At 43.4% G+C, this 24,142-nt stretch overlaps 1 protein-coding gene across 3 annotated transcripts in view; it reads right to left on the reverse strand.

The window, feature by feature from the left end:
• Positions 1 to 7,025: 7,025 nt before the first annotated feature.
• Positions 7,026 to 24,142, reverse strand: part of DPP6 (dipeptidyl peptidase like 6) — a 495,216-nt gene continuing 478,099 nt past the window's right edge. For all 3 annotated transcript variants that reach the window (XM_090143146.1, XM_090143145.1, XM_031615945.2), the window contains exons 18-26: positions 20,270 to 20,368; positions 17,981 to 18,050; positions 15,930 to 16,124; positions 15,047 to 15,101; positions 14,067 to 14,172; positions 13,309 to 13,367; positions 10,685 to 10,757; positions 10,512 to 10,585; positions 7,026 to 9,238 (exon numbers count right to left, since the gene is read on the reverse strand). In XM_090143146.1, the coding sequence (XP_089999272.1) occupies positions 9,092 to 9,238; positions 10,512 to 10,585; positions 10,685 to 10,757; positions 13,309 to 13,367; positions 14,067 to 14,172; positions 15,047 to 15,101; positions 15,930 to 16,124; positions 17,981 to 18,050; positions 20,270 to 20,368 (878 nt within the window). In that variant the 3' untranslated portion in view covers positions 7,026 to 9,091. The remainder of the gene's footprint in view (positions 9,239 to 10,511; positions 10,586 to 10,684; positions 10,758 to 13,308; positions 13,368 to 14,066; positions 14,173 to 15,046; positions 15,102 to 15,929; positions 16,125 to 17,980; positions 18,051 to 20,269; positions 20,369 to 24,142) is intronic.

Below are 24,142 nucleotides of genomic sequence, written 5' to 3' on the forward strand. Positions count from 1 at the left end.
AAGGGCAGTGTGGAACAAGGAGATGACATCAGTCATACATCTGGCTCTTGGCTCTGCTCCTGAGGGCTTCACCAACCATTTGAGGGACTTTGTTCTTATATGACTTGACTCATTTCCACTTCTGAACCATGAACTTCTGGACCGTGATCTTCTGGGCCATGACACAACAGGACCAAGTTACTATGGACCTTAGCCTGGTGTTTATTGAAATGCAAGAATTGTGCTCAAATCCATGTCTATTTTTTTTTTTTTTTTCTCTTCTATTACTCCTACTTCTGAAGACAACATTTGCATTGGGAAACAGTGTGCTAACAAAGCAAACAACTGCAGTCTGTTGGGACTGGAGTTGCTGAATGCAGCTCATCACAGCAGCAGGGACACTTACCCACATAACCCAGAACAACCGAGCTGTTAAACAAACATAATCCAACAGTAATGGATGGTTTTGCTATGCTTTAAGGAGCTGAGTGCTCATCTGCTCCAGCTGGCTGTGTGCAGGGAGGTGTTGGGCTGAGGACAGACAGGGGCTTGCTTCTTCTCCCTCCCTTCCTGTATTGTTGCAGTGAAGCTGCCAGGGGTGTATGGAGAAAAGCTGCTGTTTATATCACTCTGCAGAGTGAGAAAGTTATGCGATTTAAAAGCAGACATCCTCCATATGTTCATCTACTGACTGAAAGCCTGGGAATTGCTTGTCTGTATTTTAGGAAGGACACTGTATTTCTAGCAGCAAGCCTTCCATGTTTATGTTTCCTTGATCACAGCTAGACCCAACGCATATGCACCGAATTTACTGAACATTTGCAGTAAAGACAGTGCTGAGAATCCTCTGCTCAGAACTGTGAGATCTGAGCTATGTGGCAGGGAGTGCATGGGGCAGGTGCCACCAAATGTACTGCTGCTGCTTGGGCAGGTGGTCAGTACTGAGGAGACATGTGGCAGGCGGGTTTATTATTCCATGGTAAAGGAAAGAGCAGAGGTGTGACCACTTTTCTTTCCAGTGATGCACCCTTGCTTCTGTTCAACACTGAGGTCCTTGCTTAAGGAACATTGAATGTGCAGCATTGCATCAGGAAGCCTTGCTCAGGGTACGTCCACCCATTGGACACTGACCAAGGTGCCTTTCCTGCAGCTCACTGGGGCATAATACCACTGCTGTAGTCTTTTGGAACATGTGGGGCTGATCCAGGATGCTCTTTGGTCTATGCTGGGGTGCCGACAACCATATAAATAGTCCTACAGTAACATGCTCAAAAGGTTTGTAACATGCTGCCTTTCTCTTGTAAACACTGTGCATCCTTTCTTAGTCTTATGATCACCTCCTGAGCCATCTTTGGAGAAAGAGTTTAAGCACCTCGATGTCAATGTTTTGGCTGTGGAGATGTGAGCAGTGATTATTCCCACCCTGAATGTCCTCTTGTCTTGTTTTGTGGGTAGACCAAATGAGACCATCATCTACATAGATTTTGCTGCCCACATCTACAACTTTGGTGAGATTCTTGTAGTCCACCCACAGCACATGCTCATCACAGTTCTCCATGAAGGCATTGTCCAGGGTCACTTTGAGAGCTGATCCCTTCTTGATCTCCACCTCTGCTGTGAGTCAGTCGAAACAAGATCTGAAGACCAACATCAAGATAGACCTGTGGTACTGGATTTATCACAGCTGTACCAAAAGATCATTTCCAGAGCCTGTTTGAAGAAAACACCTGTTCCCAAAAGGCTTGGGAAACACTTCTACTGAGCAAAAATCCTCGAAAGGTTGACGAGTTTCACTGGTTCACAAGTAGTTTGTTAGCTTAATAGAGGAGAAAAAAATCCTGCAGTTCATGCCTGAGCACCACTTACATCTCAATTATTCCCACGTCGCGTCGCTGCGTGTGATATTATGAGCTAAGGCATTTTGCATGTCTTCCTCAGCACAGGCTTAAGAACAATGTTCATCTCTGGTAATGTCATTTCTTTGGTCAACTCAGCAGCTCGTTGAGGTGACACTCGCTGCCCTCATACTGGAGTGTCCGCTAACGAGGCCAAGTGTTTTATTCATTAAGGCCAGGGAAATCTGGAGCTTTATTCAAGAGGCCCTGGTGGGAAATTTGCATGAAAATTTCATGCTGCTCTCTTGCAGGAGCCCTGCCTGGCAGCAGGTGTCCTTCCCTGACGGGCTGCCCTTCCGCCTGCTGCAGATCTCTAATAGAAATGGAACATGTAAAGCTTTTCTGTTTCCTTTTGTTTTGCTCCGTTTTGCAAAATTCATGGGGCCAGGAAGCTGTCATCTATTTAGAGAAAGAGAGGGACTTTGGGGACCTGGGATACCTTTAGACAGCTCTGATCATATTTAAACACCTACAGGATAGCAGGTTCCCAGTTCTGAAGCAATGGATTAAATCAAGATGGTCTAGTAGGTCTCTAGTATCTGGAAATGGAAATAAATTTGAGTTTAATTTACAAAGTTTTGTTCAAATCCTCAAATGGGATTTGCTGAAGTTCAATATTTTATCTAATACTGTCCTGCTCGCTTCTTGTGTGAACCATTGTAGGACATGGTTAGCAGGTATGGTGATGATGGGTTATCAATCAGACTAAATGATCTTTCTGCTCTTTTCCAACCTTAATGAACCTGGGGTTCCTGTGCTGCATCTCATGCTCAGGAAAAGTCCTGCAGACCCAGAGAGATTTGCTTCCCTTTTCTGTCTTCTCATCAAGCTCTTCATGTGGCACCTTTGCTGGCTCATATAGATCAGCTCCGGCTTCCATTTGAAAAATGGAAAAATGTATTGGCCCGTAAAATAGGAATGGTCATAGAATCATTAAGGTTGGAAAGAGCAATAAGATCATCTAGTCCAACCCACGCCTGTGACTGCTCTAGAGCATCTCACTCAATGCAACACCTACCCTCCAGGGACAGTGACTCCACCACCTCCCTGTGCAGCCATGTGCCAATGCATTACTGCTCTTTCTGAGAAGAAATTTTTCCTAATATCCAATCTGAACCTCCTCTGCTGCAACTCAAGGCCATTATATGAAGAATCAGCAAAGCAGTACATGATCGCTGTGATGGAATCAGTGATTGTGACTGAAACTTGTCTTCAGCATGCAAACTGGGAGATGGAAGGGAAGGCCGTGATGGTTTCTTCATCACTGGCGGGATGATGGTTCATCAGTGGAGGGAAAATCAAACCAGTGGGCTTCATCGTTTCAGCAAATGCAGCTTGTATCGTGCATGAAATATAAAATTAAGAACATAATTTTGGGATTGGCAGCAGCCCGTTGGAGTGGACGCTGCAGGGGAAACTCCTCCTGAGGATGCAGGGGTCCAGGAGTGGGGATGAGTGCTGCCCTGAGCTGCCTGCACACCTCTGTGCATGGGGCACTGGGGCTGTTTTGGAGAGAGAAGAAATTCTTCCTCTTGCTTTTGGTGCTCCCAACTGCCCCAGGGACGCAGCTAGCAACTGCACTGCTGCAGCTCTCGAGTAATGGATACCTCCTGAAATTGCACATTGGAAGCAGCTGACTGGTTCCTGCAATGAGCTCCTGAATAATTGAAGCAATATTTGTGGGTTTTGCACTGAAGTACTAACAGCTGCGGTATGTTTTGATATTTATGAAGCCCAATAAATTATGGATTAGGCAGTGCAGCGAGCCCAGCTTGATGCTTAGTGCTGCCAGAGTGCCATTGCTGATGGTGCATGGGTCCCCCCAGTTCACTTCCATTGTGTGGCTGGGTAGAACTGGTGTCTATTGCTGGGCTTAAGAGAGCTTACTCACAGGTTGAAGTTCCAATCCCCAAGAGCTGGCAGTGTGTTTTGAATTGCTCCTCACTACACAGATTTTATGAAGACAAACTGAGGCTATATTTCAGGTCACGGGACATTGCAGAGGTGGAAATGCCCAATTCCTTGATAATGCAGGATGCGGAATTAGTAGCAAGAGTCAAGCTGTAAATAACATAGAACCCAATCTTGCTTTCATGGGTAAATATCAGCCACCTTCTCCAGGATGCCTCATGCAGGATACAAGCTTTTCTTTGTCATTCATGAGAGATGAAACTCTGTGCTCAGCTTTTTATTACCCAGGCAAATTTTGTTTCATGCGTGAGAATGTTTTTGCTTTGCAAATGATCCAGACACATTCCAGATATCCCCCATCGGCACAGGCTGCACGCTGGGAAGGGATGGGAAGCAAGGAAATAACTGCTTGAAGCAGCAGATGGCATCCTACTCCTCAGAAGCTTTCCCATCTCTGTGGAAGTACAACAAATACAGACTACAATGTGTGTGCTCTGGTCACAGCTGCACAAAGGGATTTAGTAGAAAACTGTGGGCTTGCTTAATTTCTCAACAATCATTTGTCTTTAATATTTTCTTAGCTTGCTTTCCCTGCCTGCTTGGGTGAGAGGAGGTGCCATGTCTCGCTTCTCACCCTTGTGCTCACTCTCTTTGCTCTTAGAATGCTTTTTTTCTCCTCTTTACCCATAGAACCAGAGGTTGCAGATCGCTTTGGAGGAGTTCAGGCTGAGGTTCTGTCTGTGTTGTGCTGCTGCACAATGAACTGCCTGAAGTCTGCCACTGCAGTGAGTGAGAAAAATTTCCCCTATCCCCATAGCCTTGCAAGTTATGCAACTCTGAGAATCAAAGCAGCAAAAGCAGAAGTCTGCTGGATCACAGGAAAATCCTGTGCGGTGGACGAGGCTTTAATTTAAGGTTTTCAGGGTTTCTGCTTACAACAAAATGCCTCTTAAAGAAGTGATGTCCCTTGCACAGAGCAGATAAAGATGAAAAATGTGTACACGTTGCTGGTTTGGGCTTCCACTCAGAGCTGGGATGTTGCTTGCTCCTTTCCTCCATAAAAGCATTACTGGATTTCCTACCGTCCGAACCACATGTGTAACCCTCCTCTTTGGGGCTGAAATAGGTGGAGAATGCCAAAAGATAGCAAAGATCAAAACCTTGTTTCCACATGCACACTTGCCTGGTTGCCCGAGGATGCTATGTTACAACTGAAATGCAGGTGGAATGGTGTCAGGATTGGGATTCAAGTCTGAGGAATTTCTCCTATCCATTTTCCAGGATAAATATTACTTTGGAGATAGAGCACAGCCAAAATGATCTTCTTGTGGCAAGGGAAAGGGTGTGATAGAATCACAGAGTGGTTTGGGTCAGATGGCACCTCTAGGGGTCACCTGAGCAGGTTGGAGCAGCACCTGGAGCACACACACACAAGCCATCTGACTGTCTCTAAGGAAAAAGTCTGTGCTTTCTGTTAGCTGGGGGACTTGGCTGACCACATCCAGCTCTCTGTGGTGCTTGGTCTACTGGGACAACCACCAGTGCCATCTCTTGCCCATGCTGATTTCTGTGCTCAGCAGAGGCCTGTAGTAGACAACCACAGAAAGTGATTGTCTTTCTATTGTTCTGTAGGCACTGCATTAAAAAGATTCTAAATGAAGAACTCCCCATCTCCATTGGAGAGGTGAGAGCAGAACTAGATGAACCAATGCCCCATGGGACCTGACCCTACCCTACCCACCTCCTGCATCTAATAGTCTTGCAAGGGGAGCCCAGGGAAGGCAGCAGCTCTATGTCCTCTGTACCGTGGCTGCTTTCTAAAGAGGAGGGGCAGAAATTCTCTTCCAGAATCTGGCAGCAGGAGAGCTCCTAGGAAAGGACTAAGCAACAAGCAGAGCGCTGGCCAAGCACGAATTTTCTATCAAAATAAAGAATTGAATCTGGTTGTGACTAATTGGGAGAACTAATCAAGCTTCTTTTTATATTTGTTTCCTCAGTATGCCAAGGGATGGCTGGGTTTGTTTTCAGATTGTAACCAGGCTGAATTGGGAAAAGAGAAAGGTGAAGAGGGAAAAAGATGCAGTGCCCTGAGCTCTGCTGGGAGCTATTGAGCTGGAGACTGAACAAAGAAAGGAAAATACAGATTGTTAAGTAGGTGGTGTGAGACAGTGATTAAGGAGTCTGCAACTGACAGTGTGTGCTTATTTTTTTTAATATTCTCTATTTTTTGCCTTTTCTTATTCTTTAGAAAGCAGATATGAAGTCCAGGTAAGAAAGAGAACCAAAAGGTGAGGGAATTTACTCAGGGCAAACAGAAAAGAGTCCTCATCCCAACTCTCTCAGAGGCACACCTGGCAGATATGCTACAGCCCCAAGGCGGGCAGATGTGCCCTTGGACCATGCGTGTAACACAGAAAGATCCAGTGACCTCCACTGACATGCTGAGTGCACTTCAAAGGGACAACATAAGCCAGAGAGCAAAAGCCGTACGAGAGCACCTCTCCTGGTACCAGCACAGCCCCCTGTAGGTTCCAGCACCAATATCTTTCCCTTGGATTCCCATATTAGATGCTCATTTCTCCCCACTGGCAGCAGCAGCCTCCACTTGTCTTCCAGTAAGCATCCCATGCATCCTTTCTCCTTCACTCATGCTCTTCCTTCCCAAAATTCAGATGCAGCCTTCTCTTGGCATGAGTTTATGAACAGAACTCAGATGGGTTTGTTTGCTCCATGCCTGAACCCACAGACAATTACAATCATGGCTGACTGCCTATTTTTGTTAATTAGCTGCCAGCAATGGCTCATTTTTTCCTCTGTGGTTTCCTCCTGAATTAGTAGGGCACTGCTCATTAGCTCTATCCTGCTTTGGGATGCTACAGCTGAACGTGATGGCATCCAGAAATGCCAGCTGAGGGTATGAGCTTGATTTGTTTGGACAATTAAAAAAATATTAGTTACATTTAGGTAATAAAGCCAAATATTAGCAAAGCTATTTTGCACGAGTGCAATCTGCCTGCCCTGGGCCACTACTAAAGCTTCTTGTTTCTGGGTTTGCTGGCAACAAAGATTAAAATGTCCGCTATAGTTTATTGATGGGTTGGTATCTGCTAACAGGCTTGTTTTCATCTAGCTGACCTGCATCTGGAGTTTGGATTCAATTCAACCAGGAACTGCACTTCCAGCCTCTCGACGTTGATTTAAGTACTTTAAATAACAGAAGTAGCAAGCAGGGTGGTAAAATAATGTTTTATTCCATGAATGAACAAACACTACCATGCCACATCCTAAAGTTCTTTCTACAAAAGATTGTGGACAGAGCAGATTTTTACATTTCTCAGGTCAAGTTCATTTGAGGCCGTTGAGCCTGTTCAGTGTAGCAAAATCTGGACACGCAGCATTCTTATTGTCTATTTGGCCTTTTGCCGGATAAAGCAGGTTTATACCGCAGTTCTTGTTCACACAATGTCGATGCACTGTAAATAAAAGAGGATAATCAAACCAAACTAAGTAACTTCTGTGGTTTATCAGTATTTTTTTTTTTTTTTTTAATGATGGTCGAAGTACAACCAACATTCAAAGCTTAAAGTAACGGTAACAAAAAAGACACGCTAAAGAACACCAATGGAAACATCATCATTGCTGTCAGGATGTGAGCTTAGCCACAGTACTATGTAAAAAGTAGAAACCGGCATTGACATTCAAGCTGTCAAAACAAGAAAAGAAATTACATTAATTGTTATATTTCCAAGCTAGTACTCCTACAGAGTCCTGATCAGCAAAGAAGTGTTATCGCATGCACGCTGAACACAAGACTAATATTGGGTCGGGAACCTGACAAATAACTGACTTACATTCCTTTATATACAACAAAATGAAATATACAGTATTAATACTGGCTGTACATTTGGTCAGAGTATTTTACAAGGAGAGACGCTAGCCAAAATTCTTATCAGGTGGGAAAATGGCAATGGATGAGCGTTGATTTTCTTTCTGAGAGCTGAAATATTTTCACAAGAAGTTTTAAAAGTTGCTTTGCACTGCAATGTAGAAATGATATTTTAAAGCAAAAGATGTTCCTAATTTTTTTTTTTAATCTAATATGCCTGGCAAAGCTCATGCGAGCAGAAGAGATAACCAAACGCTAATCATCGACCTGGAATAAAACTAAGCCACAGACAGCATGTGCAATAAATCTGAGCATACTGGTTCTGTTTAAATGGCTTTATGAGATGATCTGCAAAGTATCTGCCACAAATTCCTGCTGCCAAAACCTAATCTAGCCTTCTCCCAACAGGCTGCCAACCAGAAATTAAAAAAACGAAAACCAAAAGAAGTTATGACCATCACATATTTTTCTTTAGTACTGTAAACGTGTCTCAATGTTAAGCTGATTCAGGCTATTTATGTGTGTATTTTTCAAGGCTGCCAAAGAAAACTGTCAATCTTGTGAGTAAAGGCTATGCCAGGAACACAAGATTGAGATTTCCTTTGTTAAGTGTAACAGATTTTCTGATGGCTGGTTACCCTGACCCTCATTGCTTCTCCAGACCTCTAAGGTCTAAAGAGGGTTGGTTAATTCCTCATATGTTTTTTCCTCACCCAGAACGAGCTGAGAAGCTAATAAGGTAAGCATGAGACCAGATGAAAACAGAAGTAAAAGCTATAAAAAATTAAGAAATAGTTACAGGAAAGTAAACATCAGTGTAACTATAGTGACAGTTTGCACAACTGAATTTGTATGTCCTGTAGCAATGCCAAACCTTCTAATCATGGGAAAGAGCAGGCAAATATGCATGAATAAGCGTCCTTTAAAATAACTGTGCTATAATCTTTTCTGTGTATTAGGTTAGATTTTTTTTTTTGACAAAGTGTGATGCTAACTATAGGAACGTAATATGAATGATGGATTTCAGGGCTGCTGCTCGATTGCAGGGAAGGACATCACATCTTCCAGTCCTTAAAGTGTTTTCATGGGGTGTTCCTTCAAGTCCAACGTTTTGCCACTTTCACACCAGAAGTCACTTTGTGGCAAAGTAAAAGGAGAGAAAAAGGAAAAAAAAAAAAAAGGAGAAAAGAAAAAGAAGATGTTGGTTGTGATGAGTTAATTTCAGACAGCAGTTTCTGCTGAGTTCACCATGCTTAATGTTCTTCCATCTAGGAAGGAGTTGCTGTCAAGTAAAGCAGAGGAGCTGCTTTCAGTTGTCTTTAAATACATGCTAACAACATAACATCTCTTTCTTCAGGAAAATGATCCAGTTGCATATTGTTAGAGGGATCTGCCTTGTGCTTAGCACAGACACACAGGGTTAATCATCGTCCTCCTCCTCTTTCAGTGGAGCTATTGGGAGTTTGTCCTGAACTTGGAAACACGATGCAAAGAAGTTGACAATGGAGTTGTACAAATGCTGCTCTAATGCTGGATTGCTGAAATAATGGCTTTCATCAGGGTAAATCTGCAAAGAAGCAAGGAAATACACAGTAAGAAGCTTGAAGTGTTGGAACTGAGCACTCAGCCCACTGGTCACCCTGTGTCTTTCCGTGGATGCCACAAGGCCCAGCTTAATCCAGTGCACTGAGAGCACACTTGAAGCAAAAGGAACGTTTTTGTAGGTGGGCATTCCATTTAATCTTGTTCTGAACAAGTTCAAGCAAAACAGAACCAAACCACCCAGTAAGAAGTAAGTAACTTCTGCACACATTGAAGGAAAGCAAGAATCATCACTGTTTGTCTAGAGTGGGGTACTGAGTGGTAGGCAATGTGCCTCTTGGACTGAATCCTCACAGGTAGGACTGAGGGCTCCCATTGCTGCTCTGAGTGCCTCCATCCACAGCGTAAATCTTTGATCCCTCCACTCACTCCTCAATAAATCTTTAAGGGGCACCTACCCCATGGCTGCCTTCAAGCTCCAAAGCATCAATGCTTCTTCACTGGGAATGTGTACTGAACCCTTAGTCCTCTTAGCAGCCATCAAATCCCTTCCAGGCTCCTTTCATAGCCCCAGTGCCTGTGCTCCATCCTTCTGCCTTTGGAAGCTGATGGAGCTCATGTGAAACTGCAGAAGTGCAGCCAGAGGGAGCTGGTATTCAGTAGATGAAGTGTTAGTAGGGTATGGGCACTGCAATAAGACCATCTACACTGCGAGCTGCAGTCCCTGCCATGGCAGGTCTGACTGCTGGCACTCTCCTCTGACTGTGGCTCAGCAGACAACAGAGGACAGGGACCATCCCCATTGTCTGTGGATGGGCTTCTTTTGGAAGCTGCAGCATCACTGCAGCAAAGATACAGGCAGTTCAGCAAATCAGAGCTGTAACTCAGCAGAAAGAGGGGCTTTTCTGACCGGTGTGTGTCTCTCAGGGATGTCAGATTTGAGAAACATTTATCCCCCTAACTTTTCCAGCTGATTTAATTTCGAGCCCTTTGTATCTGTAATTCATCCTGATTTCAGCCTGCTGTTCCCATTGAAAGATAGCAGCCATCAACTCCTTAGAGATACTCCTTGCAAAATCTAATTTACTCTAATTCAATAACCGTCCAACAACTATCCAAAACAAAACAGTGATATCAAGTTAGCACGTGAATACATGGGAACACATTATAAGCTGATTCTGCTTCTATTGCCAGGCTGTATTTGCAAGTGGCTTTTCGAAGCTTGTTTCATAATAGCAGCTTGAGTTCAGACTGGGAAATAACTGTTCAAATATGAAAAAAGGAAACACATATTGTACCTGCAAGCTGTAATTAGCCTTTGCCTTAATTAGGTGTGTGATAAGGTCCGCAGTATGCTGAAAATGGATTTTTTCTGTAGAAACAGATTACAGTCATTAAAGAGGCAAATTTAATTAAGAAAAATCAAAGCCATCTCAAATACATAACGAACTCAAGTGATGGGCTAACTTACCGTCAGCAGTAGCATGAATGATCAAAAATGTCTGTTCCTTCAGTAATGAGACTCTGTGTTCTAATCTGGTGATCTGTGAAGGTAGAGGTTGCAATAAGATTAAAACTCTCGCAAGAAATTAGCAATTCATATGGGGGGAACAGAAGCACTTAATTCCATTTGATACTCCCTCACATGCATAACAAGCAGACACCAGCACAGCATATTCTCTCAGCCACTTGACTCATTCTAGAGGTAAAACAGACTTCCACTGCTCCTCCCATGCTCTGCACCAGCAGCACGAAGAGGTCAGAGACCCTCATCTATTTTAATACTTTAATGTTCAGCAAAAGCCTCAACTGTAGAACACGTGGGAAAAGTCAAAGTGAATATTCCAAATTGAATAAAATGCACTGACAAAAAAAAAAAAAAAAAGCCTAACTGCACGTGCTAAAATGGGTTCAGTGAGCTGCAATAACTTTGGTACGGTTTGAAAGGTGGCACTGATGAGCTCAGGTGGACCAAAGGAGGTTCTCAAGTATTTACTGCTGTGAATCTTTAGTCTCCAGCCAACTTCCAGATTCACAAGGGATATATTATTAGTTGGAGTGACTGCAAATACTACACTCTGTATGGACTTAGCAAGTATTTACTAATTTTGCAAGAGTTGACTCTGATCATCCTGATATCCTTGAACTTAACTCTCATCCTCTCAGCCATGATATCCAAGTTCTTTGATGGTGTATGCATGTACCTTGCAGTCTGTTCTCCTTCCTATTACTCCCTGATTGATGCTTCTTCAGTTGCACCTTGCCATAGGACAATACAGGCTTTTTGGAGTCTACAGCTGATCTTTACTGATATTACTTTCATGAACTTCGTGGATGGTTCACAGGATAGGAGTAATCCTTATTCCTTAAGCAATCTGTGGTTTAACTGCAGAATGTAGGTGATGTGTATCAGTTAGGAGCTGTGCCTGGAGGAGTGCATGGTCTGCAATGAGCTCAAGTGCTGTTCCTAGCAGATAATCCTAAGAAGGATCATAGAATGGTTTGGGTTGGAAAGCACCTTGAAGTCCATGCATTTCCACCTCCCTGTCATGGGCAGGGACACCTCCCACTAGAGTAGGTTGTCCAAAACCTCATACAACCTGGCCCTTAACATCTTCAGGGATGGGGCACCCACAGTTTCTCTGGGTAGCCTATGCCAGTGCCTCACTGCCCTCATGTGAAGACTTTTTTCCTAAGGCCGAATCTAAATCCATCCACCATCGGTGCTCCAGCTCTCAGAGCATCCTTGTGGCTTTCTATAGACCTGTTTGAACAGAACCATGTCCTTTTTGTACTGAGGGCCCCAGAATGCAGCACTGGGTCTCACAAAACAGGGAGAATCACTGGTCTCCATGTGGACACAGAGCCACTGACTACAACTCTATGAGTGCAACCATCCAGCCAATTCCTTATGCACTGAGTGGTCCATCCATCACATCCGTATCTCTCCAATTTAGAGACAAAGATGTAACATGAAATGGTGTCAAATGCTTTGTACAAGTCAGGCAGATTGTGTCAGCTGCTCTTCCCTTTTCCACCAATGCTATGACCACACTGCAGAAGGCCAGCAAATTTGTCAGGCACAATTTACCCTTAGCGAAGTCACGCTGGTTGTTCCCAGTCAACTCTGTTTTTTGTGTGCATTAAAATAGTTTCTAGTAGGATCTGCTCCATGATATTGCTGAGCACAGAGGTGAGAATGACTGGCTTGTATCTCTCCAAGTCTTCTGTTTTTCTTTTTAAAAATGGGAGCTGCATTTCCCCCTTTGGCCAGGATCTCCCTGTTCATCCATCCATGCCTTTTGGCATTTTTGCCTGACTTCTTTTTGTTGGGATGCTCCTGAGCTTAGAGTAGGTGATCTTTGAGCATAAACCAGGTTTTTTGGCTCCTCTTCCCTTCAGGGCTTTATCCTAGGTCACTCAACCAAGAAGAACCCTGAAGAGGCCAAGTCTGCTCTTCGATAAGGCCAACTTTTCAATGCACAAAAAGCAAGTGGCAATTCAAAGTTCTAATTTCTATTAAATTTCTTATTTCAATATTTTTGCTTGCCTTCACTGCTACTGATCTGCCTTTAAATTCCAAAAAGAACAAAAAGAATTTAACATGAACTAGAAATGGTCCGTGCAAAATCTGAGAGACAGTGAACACAGAATCTAGATAACCATGAAAGAGCTTCCACTGCAAGGCTCAGGAAGCTATCTGCCTCAAGAAAGTGGGTCAAAATTCATCTCATAAAGGGTAACAAAATGATAAGTCCATTGGGATGAACTTGGATGGAGGTTGTGACTGTATGGGTACATCTGAGTTTCTAGGCCTCAGTTCTTTCAATAGGTTAAATTGAAATATCTATATTTACCCAATGTAGAGAGGTGGACATGAAGACTAATCAATTTAAAAAAAAAAGAATAACTATAATTACTGTGAAGATGACAAAGGCTGTAAGTAGACTTAATGATACCTTCCTGCCTCTTAAATACAGACAGTTTTATTGGTCAGTCTGTTGCGTGTTCTTGTTCCTTTCCCAGCAGAGAACACATGGAGGAAGAGTTAAAACCCCTTTCACATCTTATGAGATACAGTGTCCATGCACTTACCTCATACACTCTGTTATCGATCCCATACAAACCCAAGTATCTTTCAGAAAATGCTGAAGCTTGAAAAGAAACAAAGAAAACATACCTTTCAGTCATACTTGAGTACATCGGCACTTCTAAGCCAAATACTACAGATGCTAAAAGAGTGCTTATTTTCTACTGAAGCCTTAATAGATTTATTTCTAAAAGTTTTAGAAAATATAATCATGATACATACAATATCACAGGCTTTCATCGTCACTATGTCTATCAGTAACAGAAGAACTATTTTTTATTTACTTATTGCAACTGAGATACAAGAGGAGGAGTGTCACGTTTGCCCCTTCTGTAAGGGGCTGATTCCATCAACTACAAGCTCCTGTTGCTCTCAGGGATAACTGCAGTGCTTAACACCACTGGCTTTCTGATTTCACTGACACTTAGTGCAAAGGAAAGTGGTGACCCTGAGAGGAAGGACCACTGTGTGCATGGGGTATCAGCAATAGGGAACCAGGGGGATCACCAGCACAGGATGGGGACTGCACTGCAGCTCCCATGGAGGAACGAGTCAGGCAAGAAGGAATCATGTTCAGTACAGGTTGGTGATAGAGGCTGGATGGTAAAAGTAGTTTATAGTCTTTATAGCTGGTCCTGAGAAAACACATGATGTAAAACTAGCAGGATCTTGGGAAAGAAAGAGAAGAGCACTGGGTAAGGGTAGGGTAGACACATCATTTGCAGTCAGAGAGGCAGCCTCTGGGCTCTGGGATGATGTTTACCATATAGTTTGAAGTCTGTCAGTGGGGAAAGAGCAGCTCCACACGCAAACACCTGGTTTTCTTCGCCAGCTGGAAGCATGTAAGTGCTCAGGTAGCCACCATAGTCCTAGAACACAAACAGGACAGGGACATCAGCAGTCATGCAGTGACACATTGCTGCTTTTGGGTATAGAACAGGGCACTTGAGACCTTGCAGGAGCCTCTTGGCTGTTACAGAGCCCTCAGCACCTGGTCCTGGAGAAGCAGGGAACAAGGGACCACAGCCATGGCTGAGGATGAGCTCTGCATTCGCTGCACTCTCCTGAGTCAGAAGGGTTGTGTGCCCCAGAGCCTGCCTCTTCTTAACCCACTACGTGGCTGTAGGTCTGCTCAGATATACCAGCTCTCCCAAATATCATCTCAGCACTTCCTTTTTTAAAACGGACATCATAATTTTGGTGTCTGCCATCAGTCTGTTAACAATTCCCCACAGAGATGCTGCTGTATGTGCAGCTCTCAGCGCTCACTCTAAGCCCGTATCTCCCACAACAAACAGCTTCTACTCGCAGTCCCATGTTCATTTCAAATTGTGTGTACTTTGCAATTGCTGTTTCCCAGCCGGGCACACGCTGGGCTGTGAGTCAGCTCAGAAATCAGAACTGCTGTGGAACGTTTGTACAATACGAGCTAGATCCACCCACACACCCATAGGCCTTAAGGGATGCAAAGAAAATGAAAGTTTGCAAGGGGAAAAAGTAATTAATGATGACAGCATTTTTCTGGCAAATTGTCACTTTCTGCACCCAGAAGTTAATTTACACACATGGACGAATGCATTGATAAAACAAAAGCTTTCATCATCAACATCTCTGAGCAAGAAGCAGCCGATCTCAAAAATAAATAATAACTAAAAACACTATTAACATAATCAGGATTTAGCTCAGCTGCTTAATCTCATCAGCCAACCACAGCAGTGCAAAGGAATAAGAGAAAAAAGTTACCTTTCCAAACACACCAACTCGCATTTTATCGATGTAATGCTCTTTCAGCATTGTCCTAGAATATGAGGGGAGAAACTGTGAATTAAAAACACTTTTCCCTTTGACACAGCAGAGCCCTACCTCTGAAAGGCACAATAAAGCTGTTTCTATTACACTACGCTGCTGGTGGTTTTAGTGTGATTGTGCTCAGAGTAAATCTAACAATATGACAGGACTTGATGTTTAGGATTTTACACTTAAAAAAACAAGTCTTTAAAAAAGTGTGAAGTTTTAAAGAGGTACATTTTCTCCCACCGCGAGCCCAGTGAAAAATTAATCTAGGAGCTGATATTCCAGCTTGTTTGCAGCTGTATGACTGTACAGAGCTAAAAATAAACAGGCTTTGAACACGTGACACAGATAAGTGTGCTCTAATTTAGCTCTTTAAGTTTGTTCTCCTCCATCTGCGCCGGCTGGCACAAGCTCCCTCTCTCACATGCCATCACTTGATCACAGCCATGGGATTACATTGTCCTTCCTTCCTGCTCTACCCTACATACCGCCGAAGGAAGCAGGACTAATGCCAGCCTTGGAGTAATTATTAGTAATTAATTAAGTTCATAGAATCATAGAATGGCTTGGGTTGGAGGCATCTTAACGACCATGCAGTTCCAAGCCCCTGCCTTGAGAACAGGCACTCTCACCATATCAGGCTGCCCAAAGTCCCATCCAATATGGTGTGGAGCACCTCCAGGGATGGGACAACATCCACAACCTCTCTGGGCACCCTGTGCCACTGCCTCCCCACCCTCTGAGTAAAGAATTTCCTCCTACCATCTAATCTAAACCTCCCCTCTTTTAGTTTAAGTTCTTCAAGACGTTCTTCAAGAACAGTGTCATTCACCGGACAGCTTCCAGCTGGTCCTTCTCTTCCAAAAGGCCCAGCCTCCTCTTAACCTCGTGCAATAGTTTAGTGCCTTGGAAGCCGCTCCCGCGGCCGTCGAACTTCAGCACGATGGCGTTGTGCAAGCTGACCATCACGCTCTCCCACGTCACCTCAAACCTCTCTGTTACGATCTGGTTGCCCGGCGTCCCATCCCTGAAACACAAACAGGCATCAGGAAAAGGTGCAGTGCTTCGAGAAACAAAGGCAACATCACTAAGTGGGAGCACAAAGCTCTTCCCAGGGCTTGCTGTGGGAATGGGATGTGATGCGATGCAGAAGTCAGTGGAATTTTCCTCATTAACACCTGTATCTACTTCTCTACCACCTCTGGCTCTAATCTGTCTCCATTTCTCTACCACTCCCAAAGACAGAATATTTCTGGTGGAGGATTTGCTGCAAGGAGCCTGGCTTGGCATGCTGCTAAGACGTGCTGGTTGAAACCTGCAGCTATTCATCCTCTCTTGCTTCAGTGGCAAGTGCTCAAGTTTCATCCACCACCCCAGTTCACCCAATGCAGACCACCCCTCTCCCATCAGCTTCTTGAGTGGCTGCAGATGGAGACGTCAGTCATGTCTATCACCTCCCACTGAGGCAAGCGAAGAGGGTAAGAACACTTCTTGAAGTGGTAAAACCAAGAGCATAGAAATGCCCAGGTTGGCCCAAAGTAAGGGGAATACATGGGCAAGACTCCCTTCACAACCTTCTGCTCAGAGCCTGCACAAGGGCACTGCCTCAAGAAATACTGAGCCCACTTCTGCAAGACAGCCCAGATAAAACAAGAGGTGATGGTATTGAGAGACAGTATTTTAGGTTGGGATTACTGTAGAGATGCAGGCACTTCCACCCAATTCTTGTCCTTTCTGGGGGGAGGTTCTTGGGAACATTAGACAACTCATTGCAGATTTTTAACATGCATGTGACTTCAGTCATTTGCATTTATTCAGGCAAGACCCAGGCACATTCAGCTTCAGAGACAGCCTAATCAAGTGCTGTTAGCTTGATGAGCACCAATCTTCCTCAAGCGCTTGTCTAATGAAGTACATTTTCTCTGCAGTAATTCTGTGATGTAATGGCATGCTTATTGCAGTGTTTTTGTCCTTCATGGAAGGAAGTGCTGTGTAGTGTTCAGGCACACCTCTCTCACTCCTACATGGGGCTTCTCTGCTGCAGGGCATCCCCTGGCAGGGAGCAAGTGATACAGCAGGATGCAGGGGGCCAGGAAGGTGCCTCCAAGGTCAGTCAATTCCCTTCCCTGGATTCTTCCCAAATTTCCAGAAAAAACACAGTTCTGCATATTATTATTAATAAATGTTGCATAAAGAGATACCCATCTACTGTGCTCTCCAGGAGGAAATTCTACCTGCCTAATATAAATGCTAGAATTGTGGAGATCTTCAAAGGCACTAAGAAGGAAATCAGGATGCTCCCCTTCCTACAGTGTCTCAGCAGACATAGCTCCTGCTTTGGATGGAAACAAGTCTCTCTTTTGCCTGAGGTTTGCTGATACAAACAACGCAAACCATGGAGAGCTGAGATCCCTTATGCTGGATCTCCTGCTTGCCCAGGTCAGCCACTCCCAGCCCTTCTCAAAGAAGCACTTAACACACTCTGCTCAGTGGCACAGAGTTAGGGCCCTATTTCTCTCTGAACCAGGTGTGCACCTTAATGCCACGATAGAAAGACCACGTCCATCTTTTCTTTCTCCCAGTGTTTCTGCTCCCCAAATAACTGAATTGGGAATATATTTGCAACAACTGCAAAAAAATCCTACAATGCATGTAGGAATTGACTAGGGCATCCGCCTGGGAAGAGAAACCCTTGGCTCAAACATATGAGAGAAGAAATCCATGTCCAACCTCGCCCAGCTCTCATGTGAGGCATTTGGAAGGGAAAAGCAAAGGACTTCAGGTGTTAAACAGTCTACTACTCATTGTGTCATATCTTAAAAGTTGAAACTTCCACACTGCCATAATAACGTGAAGAGAAACAAAAGAAGAGTGAAAACTTACACAACTAAAAGCAAGGGATAGTGCGCCATGTCTGAAAACGTTGCTGGCTTTAGGATCTGCATTGGTAATTCTAGGCAAGAAAACAACAAATGACAGTGTGTCTTTAGTATAGGAAAACCAACATAATGATAGTACATATTTCTGGTGTTTTGGCTACTTATGAACAGGAACAACACAGCATTTCGTCAGACATGCTGCTAAATAACACCTTAGGAACACAGCTGTTGTCAGTGAAAAGACCAAATTATAGTAGCTGAGGTGACAAGAAATGTATATTGAGAGAAGAGAGTGTGCTGCTTGGTCATGCATCTCCTTTACAGCATTCAATTAACATCTGGCAATAGCTATAATTTTCCTGCTCAGCAGCTGTATGAGTGACACAGCCAGAAATCAATACTTCAGGGCAGCAGAGGAGGGAGGAAAGAGGCAAAGAGGATGATAATTTAAGACCCAATTAAGTGTGGTGTGTTTTAATCCTGATTTTTAGGGGGCCTAAATGGTAGACTAAAGCAGCAGGTAACCATCTTGAAGGCTGCATGGCATGGCTGGTTCCAAGCCAACAAAAGTGGAAAATGCCCAAGGTCCCCATGGCATGGGGACTCTCACCACAGCTCCTTTAACTACTTTTGATGGCCTGGTATTGACAGCTGAATGCTCCCATCTGAATGCCTTCCACATCAACGAGAGCACATTTATATTTAAAATGTTAACCACAATCCAGATTAGCAAAGGCCCGGCAATTAAATCGGTATTAGGAGCATTTTCAATAGATTAATACACACATTAGCTGCGCGGTTTAAGTAGATTGCTTTGCAATCATTGTCTGACACTCCGCCTAATTAGTTATTCCATCTGAATGCTAATGGACTCCAAATTGGATCAATGGCCCAGGGACAGCCCAAAAAGCCATCGCTTGACTTTAAATATAAATAAGCACCACACTTGCAGTGTTCCCAGGGCTGTTCAGCCCAAGGCCACGGAGACATAAGGAGGACATACAAACAGCCAATTTGTATTTATTACATATATTTGGTTAAATGGGCAGAATCCAGCATCAGTGATACCTGCATGTAAGACATTGAGCATCAACCTGAGTTATTCACCATCAGCTGACACTACCACAATGAGCTGGCTGATGGAGGGGATAGGTATCATCTTTTTGACTGTCTCCTTCTGCTGCATGTGAGGCTTAGAAGTCTTATTTTATGCACTCCTAACACCAGTGTGGCAAGCAGAACATTTTGGAGCCATTGTTATCCTTTTCAAATGCCTTTCAGCCTTTGCTTCACACTTTTTTTTAACAACTGGTAACGGCTGAAATTAGTAACCTGCCATCAGTCACACCTCCCTGCCTTCATTTTATATGCCCTGAGAGGTGTGCTGCTTTTTGACATGGGAAATGCCAAAATCCCAACGTGTCATTTGAATCCAGGATCTGTGTTTTTTTTTAGAGTTACTGCCATACACACAAACTAGGGCTCTGGGGAGGAAATTCAGAATGATGAATATGTGGATTTTCCATGTATTCTATCTGCTTACAACCACAGCAGATGCTTATTAGGTTGGTCCAGGTGCAGCTATAGAGGTAGGCAGAAAATGCCTACACTTTACCTATTTGCCACTAGGTTTTCTTTCTTTTCATCCCCTTTGGCATACAGATACACGGGGAAAACAATTACACAAATGGTGCAAACAATGTGCCAGGCGCTGATATAAACTGCTCCATTTTTCTGTTTGCTTTACTCCAGATGAAATCTCTTGGCTTTTGTTGAATTTTTTTTTTTTTTTCAGCCCTATCAAATGATATGGCTTTCTCAAAGACTCCTGAATGACTCCAAGGGGCAGTCAGGTTCATTCACTGTGGTTCAATACCATACAATGAAAGGCAGTCCCAGCTGTAGCCAGCAAGCACATACACTATCCCACTTCACACCCATCTTAGATAATAAACCACTTGAGCTATGGCGAATGCCCTGAGCAATGGGAGCACCACACTGTGTCAATTCTCAGAGTGGATTTTCATCTGCAAAGAAAATTGTCAAAGGAGAAAAGAAAAACACACCGCCGCCCAATCCAATCATTTTGCTTTTCTTTAGCTGCATTCTCATCCAATCCTGTCTCAGTAATAACTTCCTTGTGAAGCACATCCTAAGAGAGTGCTTTGCTAACTGTGTGTAAATTGAGAGCCAAAGTCATTTTTCCTCCTGCCAGTCTAGGCAAGACGACTGTATCATTCTGCAGCAATAGTAGTTAAAAAGAAAAATAAGATAGAGGAAAAGTGCTACTTACTGTAATCATCTATCTTGATTTCCATGTATTCTACTTTAGGCATTTGCCTGTCATTTACAGCCAGCTGCACATTTTCATTTACCTCCAGCTCAAAAATTTCTGAAAGAAGAAGGATTAAGATCACAAGAACTTCTAAAATTGTTTGTGAAAATGCACATTAACATTTTATAGCCACCTTAATATCTGTAACACAGCTTTCCTTATGGGAGTGTGACCATCTGTGTTGAGACATGGTTATGAGCCCCGGTCAGATGTCTACATGCAAATCCAGGGGTCAAATGAAGAGGCCCTGAAGTCTGTGGCCAAGCTATGTATAACAAAATGGGAAAAGGGAGAAGAATTTAGAATGCTTCAGGACAAGGTTGTGGTGCTACTCATGAAAAAGCCAATTGAAAGGAAAACCATGGGAAGAGAGATCACAGAAACATCAGGTTTGGGAGCACTACCAGTTTGCAAGGTGTGTTTCAGCAATTGTTTATTTTTCTTGTTTCTCTTATCCAAGAACTGTCTGGGATGGGAATAGAAGATTCCTTCCTTCTTCCTTTAAGTCTCATAAAGGAATTAACCTTTATAGCTCACATCCTGGCCCTTGAGGACCTCTTCAAAAAAGTGACCACCTCTAGCAACAGAAACAACAAGTCCTTCTTAGTTGGTAAGGAAAGGGCCCATCCTGAGGGAACATTTCCATGTGTGATGATGAGGATCTTGACCCCCATGGGGAGGGATTCAAAGATGGTGAGGTCCTAGCTTTGGATTTCAGTCCTTGGAACACACTGCAGTGCTTGACCCCCTGGTGTCAGGCTGGGTTTGGACCAGGGGGACCCAGAGCATCACTTGTGCATTGTGGACCCAGAGAGGGCTTTGCACCAAATGATGAGTTTAGCTGATTGTCCCTTCCCTTTAGAGACGCACCAATAAATAGATGTGTAATCCTAACTCCTCCAGCAATACTTAGCTAATAATCATGCTGTCATTGCCCACCTCTGTTGAAAAGGCAGGCACACCACAAAAACACACCCTTCCCACATCTTTCAGTACGATCCTATTGGTTCCCAGACTATTTACCCTGCTTCTGAAAAGCCTGTCTCATTCCTATTGAAATCACATTCCCTACGAAACTGCCAAAGCAACAGCCTATTACATTTAGTTAAATATTAAGATTCTCATTTAATTACGGCACACACAAGTAGCTTTATCAGCAGAAAGGGGCCTGCCACGTAGGGGAATTTAGTCAAGCCATTTTATTTGTTCATATAATTGCATCTTTTGAAAGCCAAGAAGACTACGGAGGAAATAAAAAGATTGGCATATCTCCTAAAGGACTTTCTTTTCTGCTTTAGGACCACAGGGAGATTGAGTCTATAGAGTACAAATGGTCATTGCTTAATTAAATGTAAGCACACTATAATATTTGGAGCGACGCCCTATTATCAGATTATTGCAGAATACAGAGGCAAACTCCCTCTATAGAGTAATGCGCTCATATTAAATGAGCAAATTCAGTAACGTGCAACTGTCAGATGCCCTTTTTTCAGAAGAAGAATGAGGGAAAAAGGAAAGCAATGGAAATGCTAATTATATGCAGAAAATCATGAATTTCAGCAGGTGCTTGTTCAGTGCACAACTAGATCAAGCTTTCTGTGTAATACGCACTACTCATATGTACCCATCAGAATCAGACTAATTTCAGTCTTATGTTCCTTTGTCAAGACTTTCATTTTCTTTTCTTTTTTTTTCTCCGTTTTATATAACATCCATCATTTTAATCTCCCAAAATTAATTTGTAAAACTATACAGGAGCCTGCAACACAGTTCATAAGAGCACTGTCACTTGTATGCACTACTAGAGTTAGCCCTCTCCATGTCTACTATTAAATGAAAGCATTGGATTTAAGGGGAAAAAACACAAAGATAAAAATGGATGGAGAGCAGAAGGGACTAAATATTCTGTACTTGCATAGACGAGATCTGTGAATCCAGGTTCAGGCACCCAGGTAACTTGTTACTCTGCCTTTCAGTCCCACTGATGTTGGTGGGGCTGCTTGTACAGACAACAAACCAGAAAGTCTACTTTCTTCTAAGATAAAAAGCTTGTTTCGAATGTCCCTCTATCTTAAAAGCAACCACCTGCATCCTCTAACAGAGAAAGAGGAAGAAAAAATTAACAATGGCCAAACAATAATGCATGAATGACTTCCAAATGGCTCACAAGGCTTGAAGGTTGCCTCAATGGTGGTGTGTCAGCCATCAGCAAGGAGCCTGCATAGCTGCAAGACAGAGCTTTAAAATCCCACTGCTACTACCTTGTGCAGAGACTGAGATATGAGCAGCCACTGGTGCAGAGGGATTGAAACGTTTGCAGTTTGCTATTTGCTGCCCGTTGTGACTCCAAAAAAAAAAAAAAAGCAATTCTTGTATCTTTGTCAACCAGGACAACTGCACATGCTAACTTTTGCTATTTATAGCAGAAGCAGTTTCATGAGGGATAAAACCTGTTAAAAATAAAATAATAATCCCTCTGCACTTGGCTGTGCCTGGGCAGCTTTGGGTACAGAGGCACTCCAGGCTTTTACCTGGAAATTTCAGACCAGAGAGGAAACAGAGGCACGAAGAAATGAACTATCAGTGCCAGTCACCATGTAAGCAAGATGGCAGCAGACAGTCCTGGGCAGGATGCAGTGTGTGGTTTGGACAGCAGAGATGTTGCTTCTCCAAAGGGCAGTGGAGCAGCATATTGCTTTAACCTAACTTCTTCCAGAATGCTGCTAAGTTTTGTGCATGTATTTTTTTCTGCAAAGGAACATCTGAATTTGAACAAATTAATTGAAAATAATGGAAGGGTAAATTAGAGTTAAGCGTACATACATCTTCTTAACTACATCAGATGCTTCTGGCACTGCATGGAACACTATTGAGCATTTCTATTTTAATAGCAAAGATTACAGTGTGTCACAAATCTGGTTTTAAATACGATTTTAAAAAAATCAATCAGAATTTAGGGTTGCATGCTGTACTTGCTGTTCACAAGTCCAACTTTCTAGGTGGGATCAGGGCTTGAAATGCATGTTGCCAATAGGAACTGAGAAAACAAGCCATAAAATCCCATATGACTCAGGGTAAATTTTATGTTTTCTTTCCTACACATCCTGGTGTCATAGGAATCCATCCTTTGACACTTCCTGCCTTCAGTGGGGAACAAAGCAGCACAGCTTTTCACAAAAAACATTTGGTTTGGGGTGAAACACTGTTTTGCTCTGTTCCTTTGAAGACACAGCAGCAGGGAGTTGTTCTAAGTCCGGCTAAGCTAAACTGATGGCTAATAAACTGCTACCAGCCCCACACAGAGCTGCAGGAATAAAGCAGGTGCTTATTATTTGTATTACAGCAATGTCTGAAAGCCCTAATAGCAGGTTAAAGCTGGGCTAAATGCTACATTAAAATGGTAGGAAAGGATCTCTCATCGAAACAACAGGAGCAGATAAATGCTGGTTTCAGCTAAGACTGACTCATCTCCTGCTGTGAGGCCATGGAGGCTCACAAGAAACAGAAGGGAAGACATCTGGGTGTCCCTGCCATGCTGACTTGGGGTAAAAAAATGGACAAAAAGAAGGGAGAAAAAGCAGGTCCAGAGGAGGGCCACTAAAATGATCAGAGGGCTGGAGCACCTCTCCTATGAAGAAAGATTGAGGGAACTGGGATTGTTTAGCTTGGAGAAGAGAAGGTTCCAGGGGGACCTCATTGCAGCCTTCCAGTATTTGAAGGGAGTGTATAAACAGGAGGGAGAACGGCTGTTTGTGAGGGTGGATAGTGATAGGACAAGGGGGAATGGTTTTAAACTGAGACAGGGGAGGTTTAGGTTAGATATTAGGAGGA

This window comes from Phasianus colchicus, chromosome 6 (genome assembly GCF_987193195.1).
Source record: "Phasianus colchicus chromosome 6, bPhaCol1.hap1.1, whole genome shotgun sequence".
Classification (NCBI taxonomy): Eukaryota; Metazoa; Chordata; class Aves; order Galliformes; family Phasianidae; genus Phasianus; species Phasianus colchicus.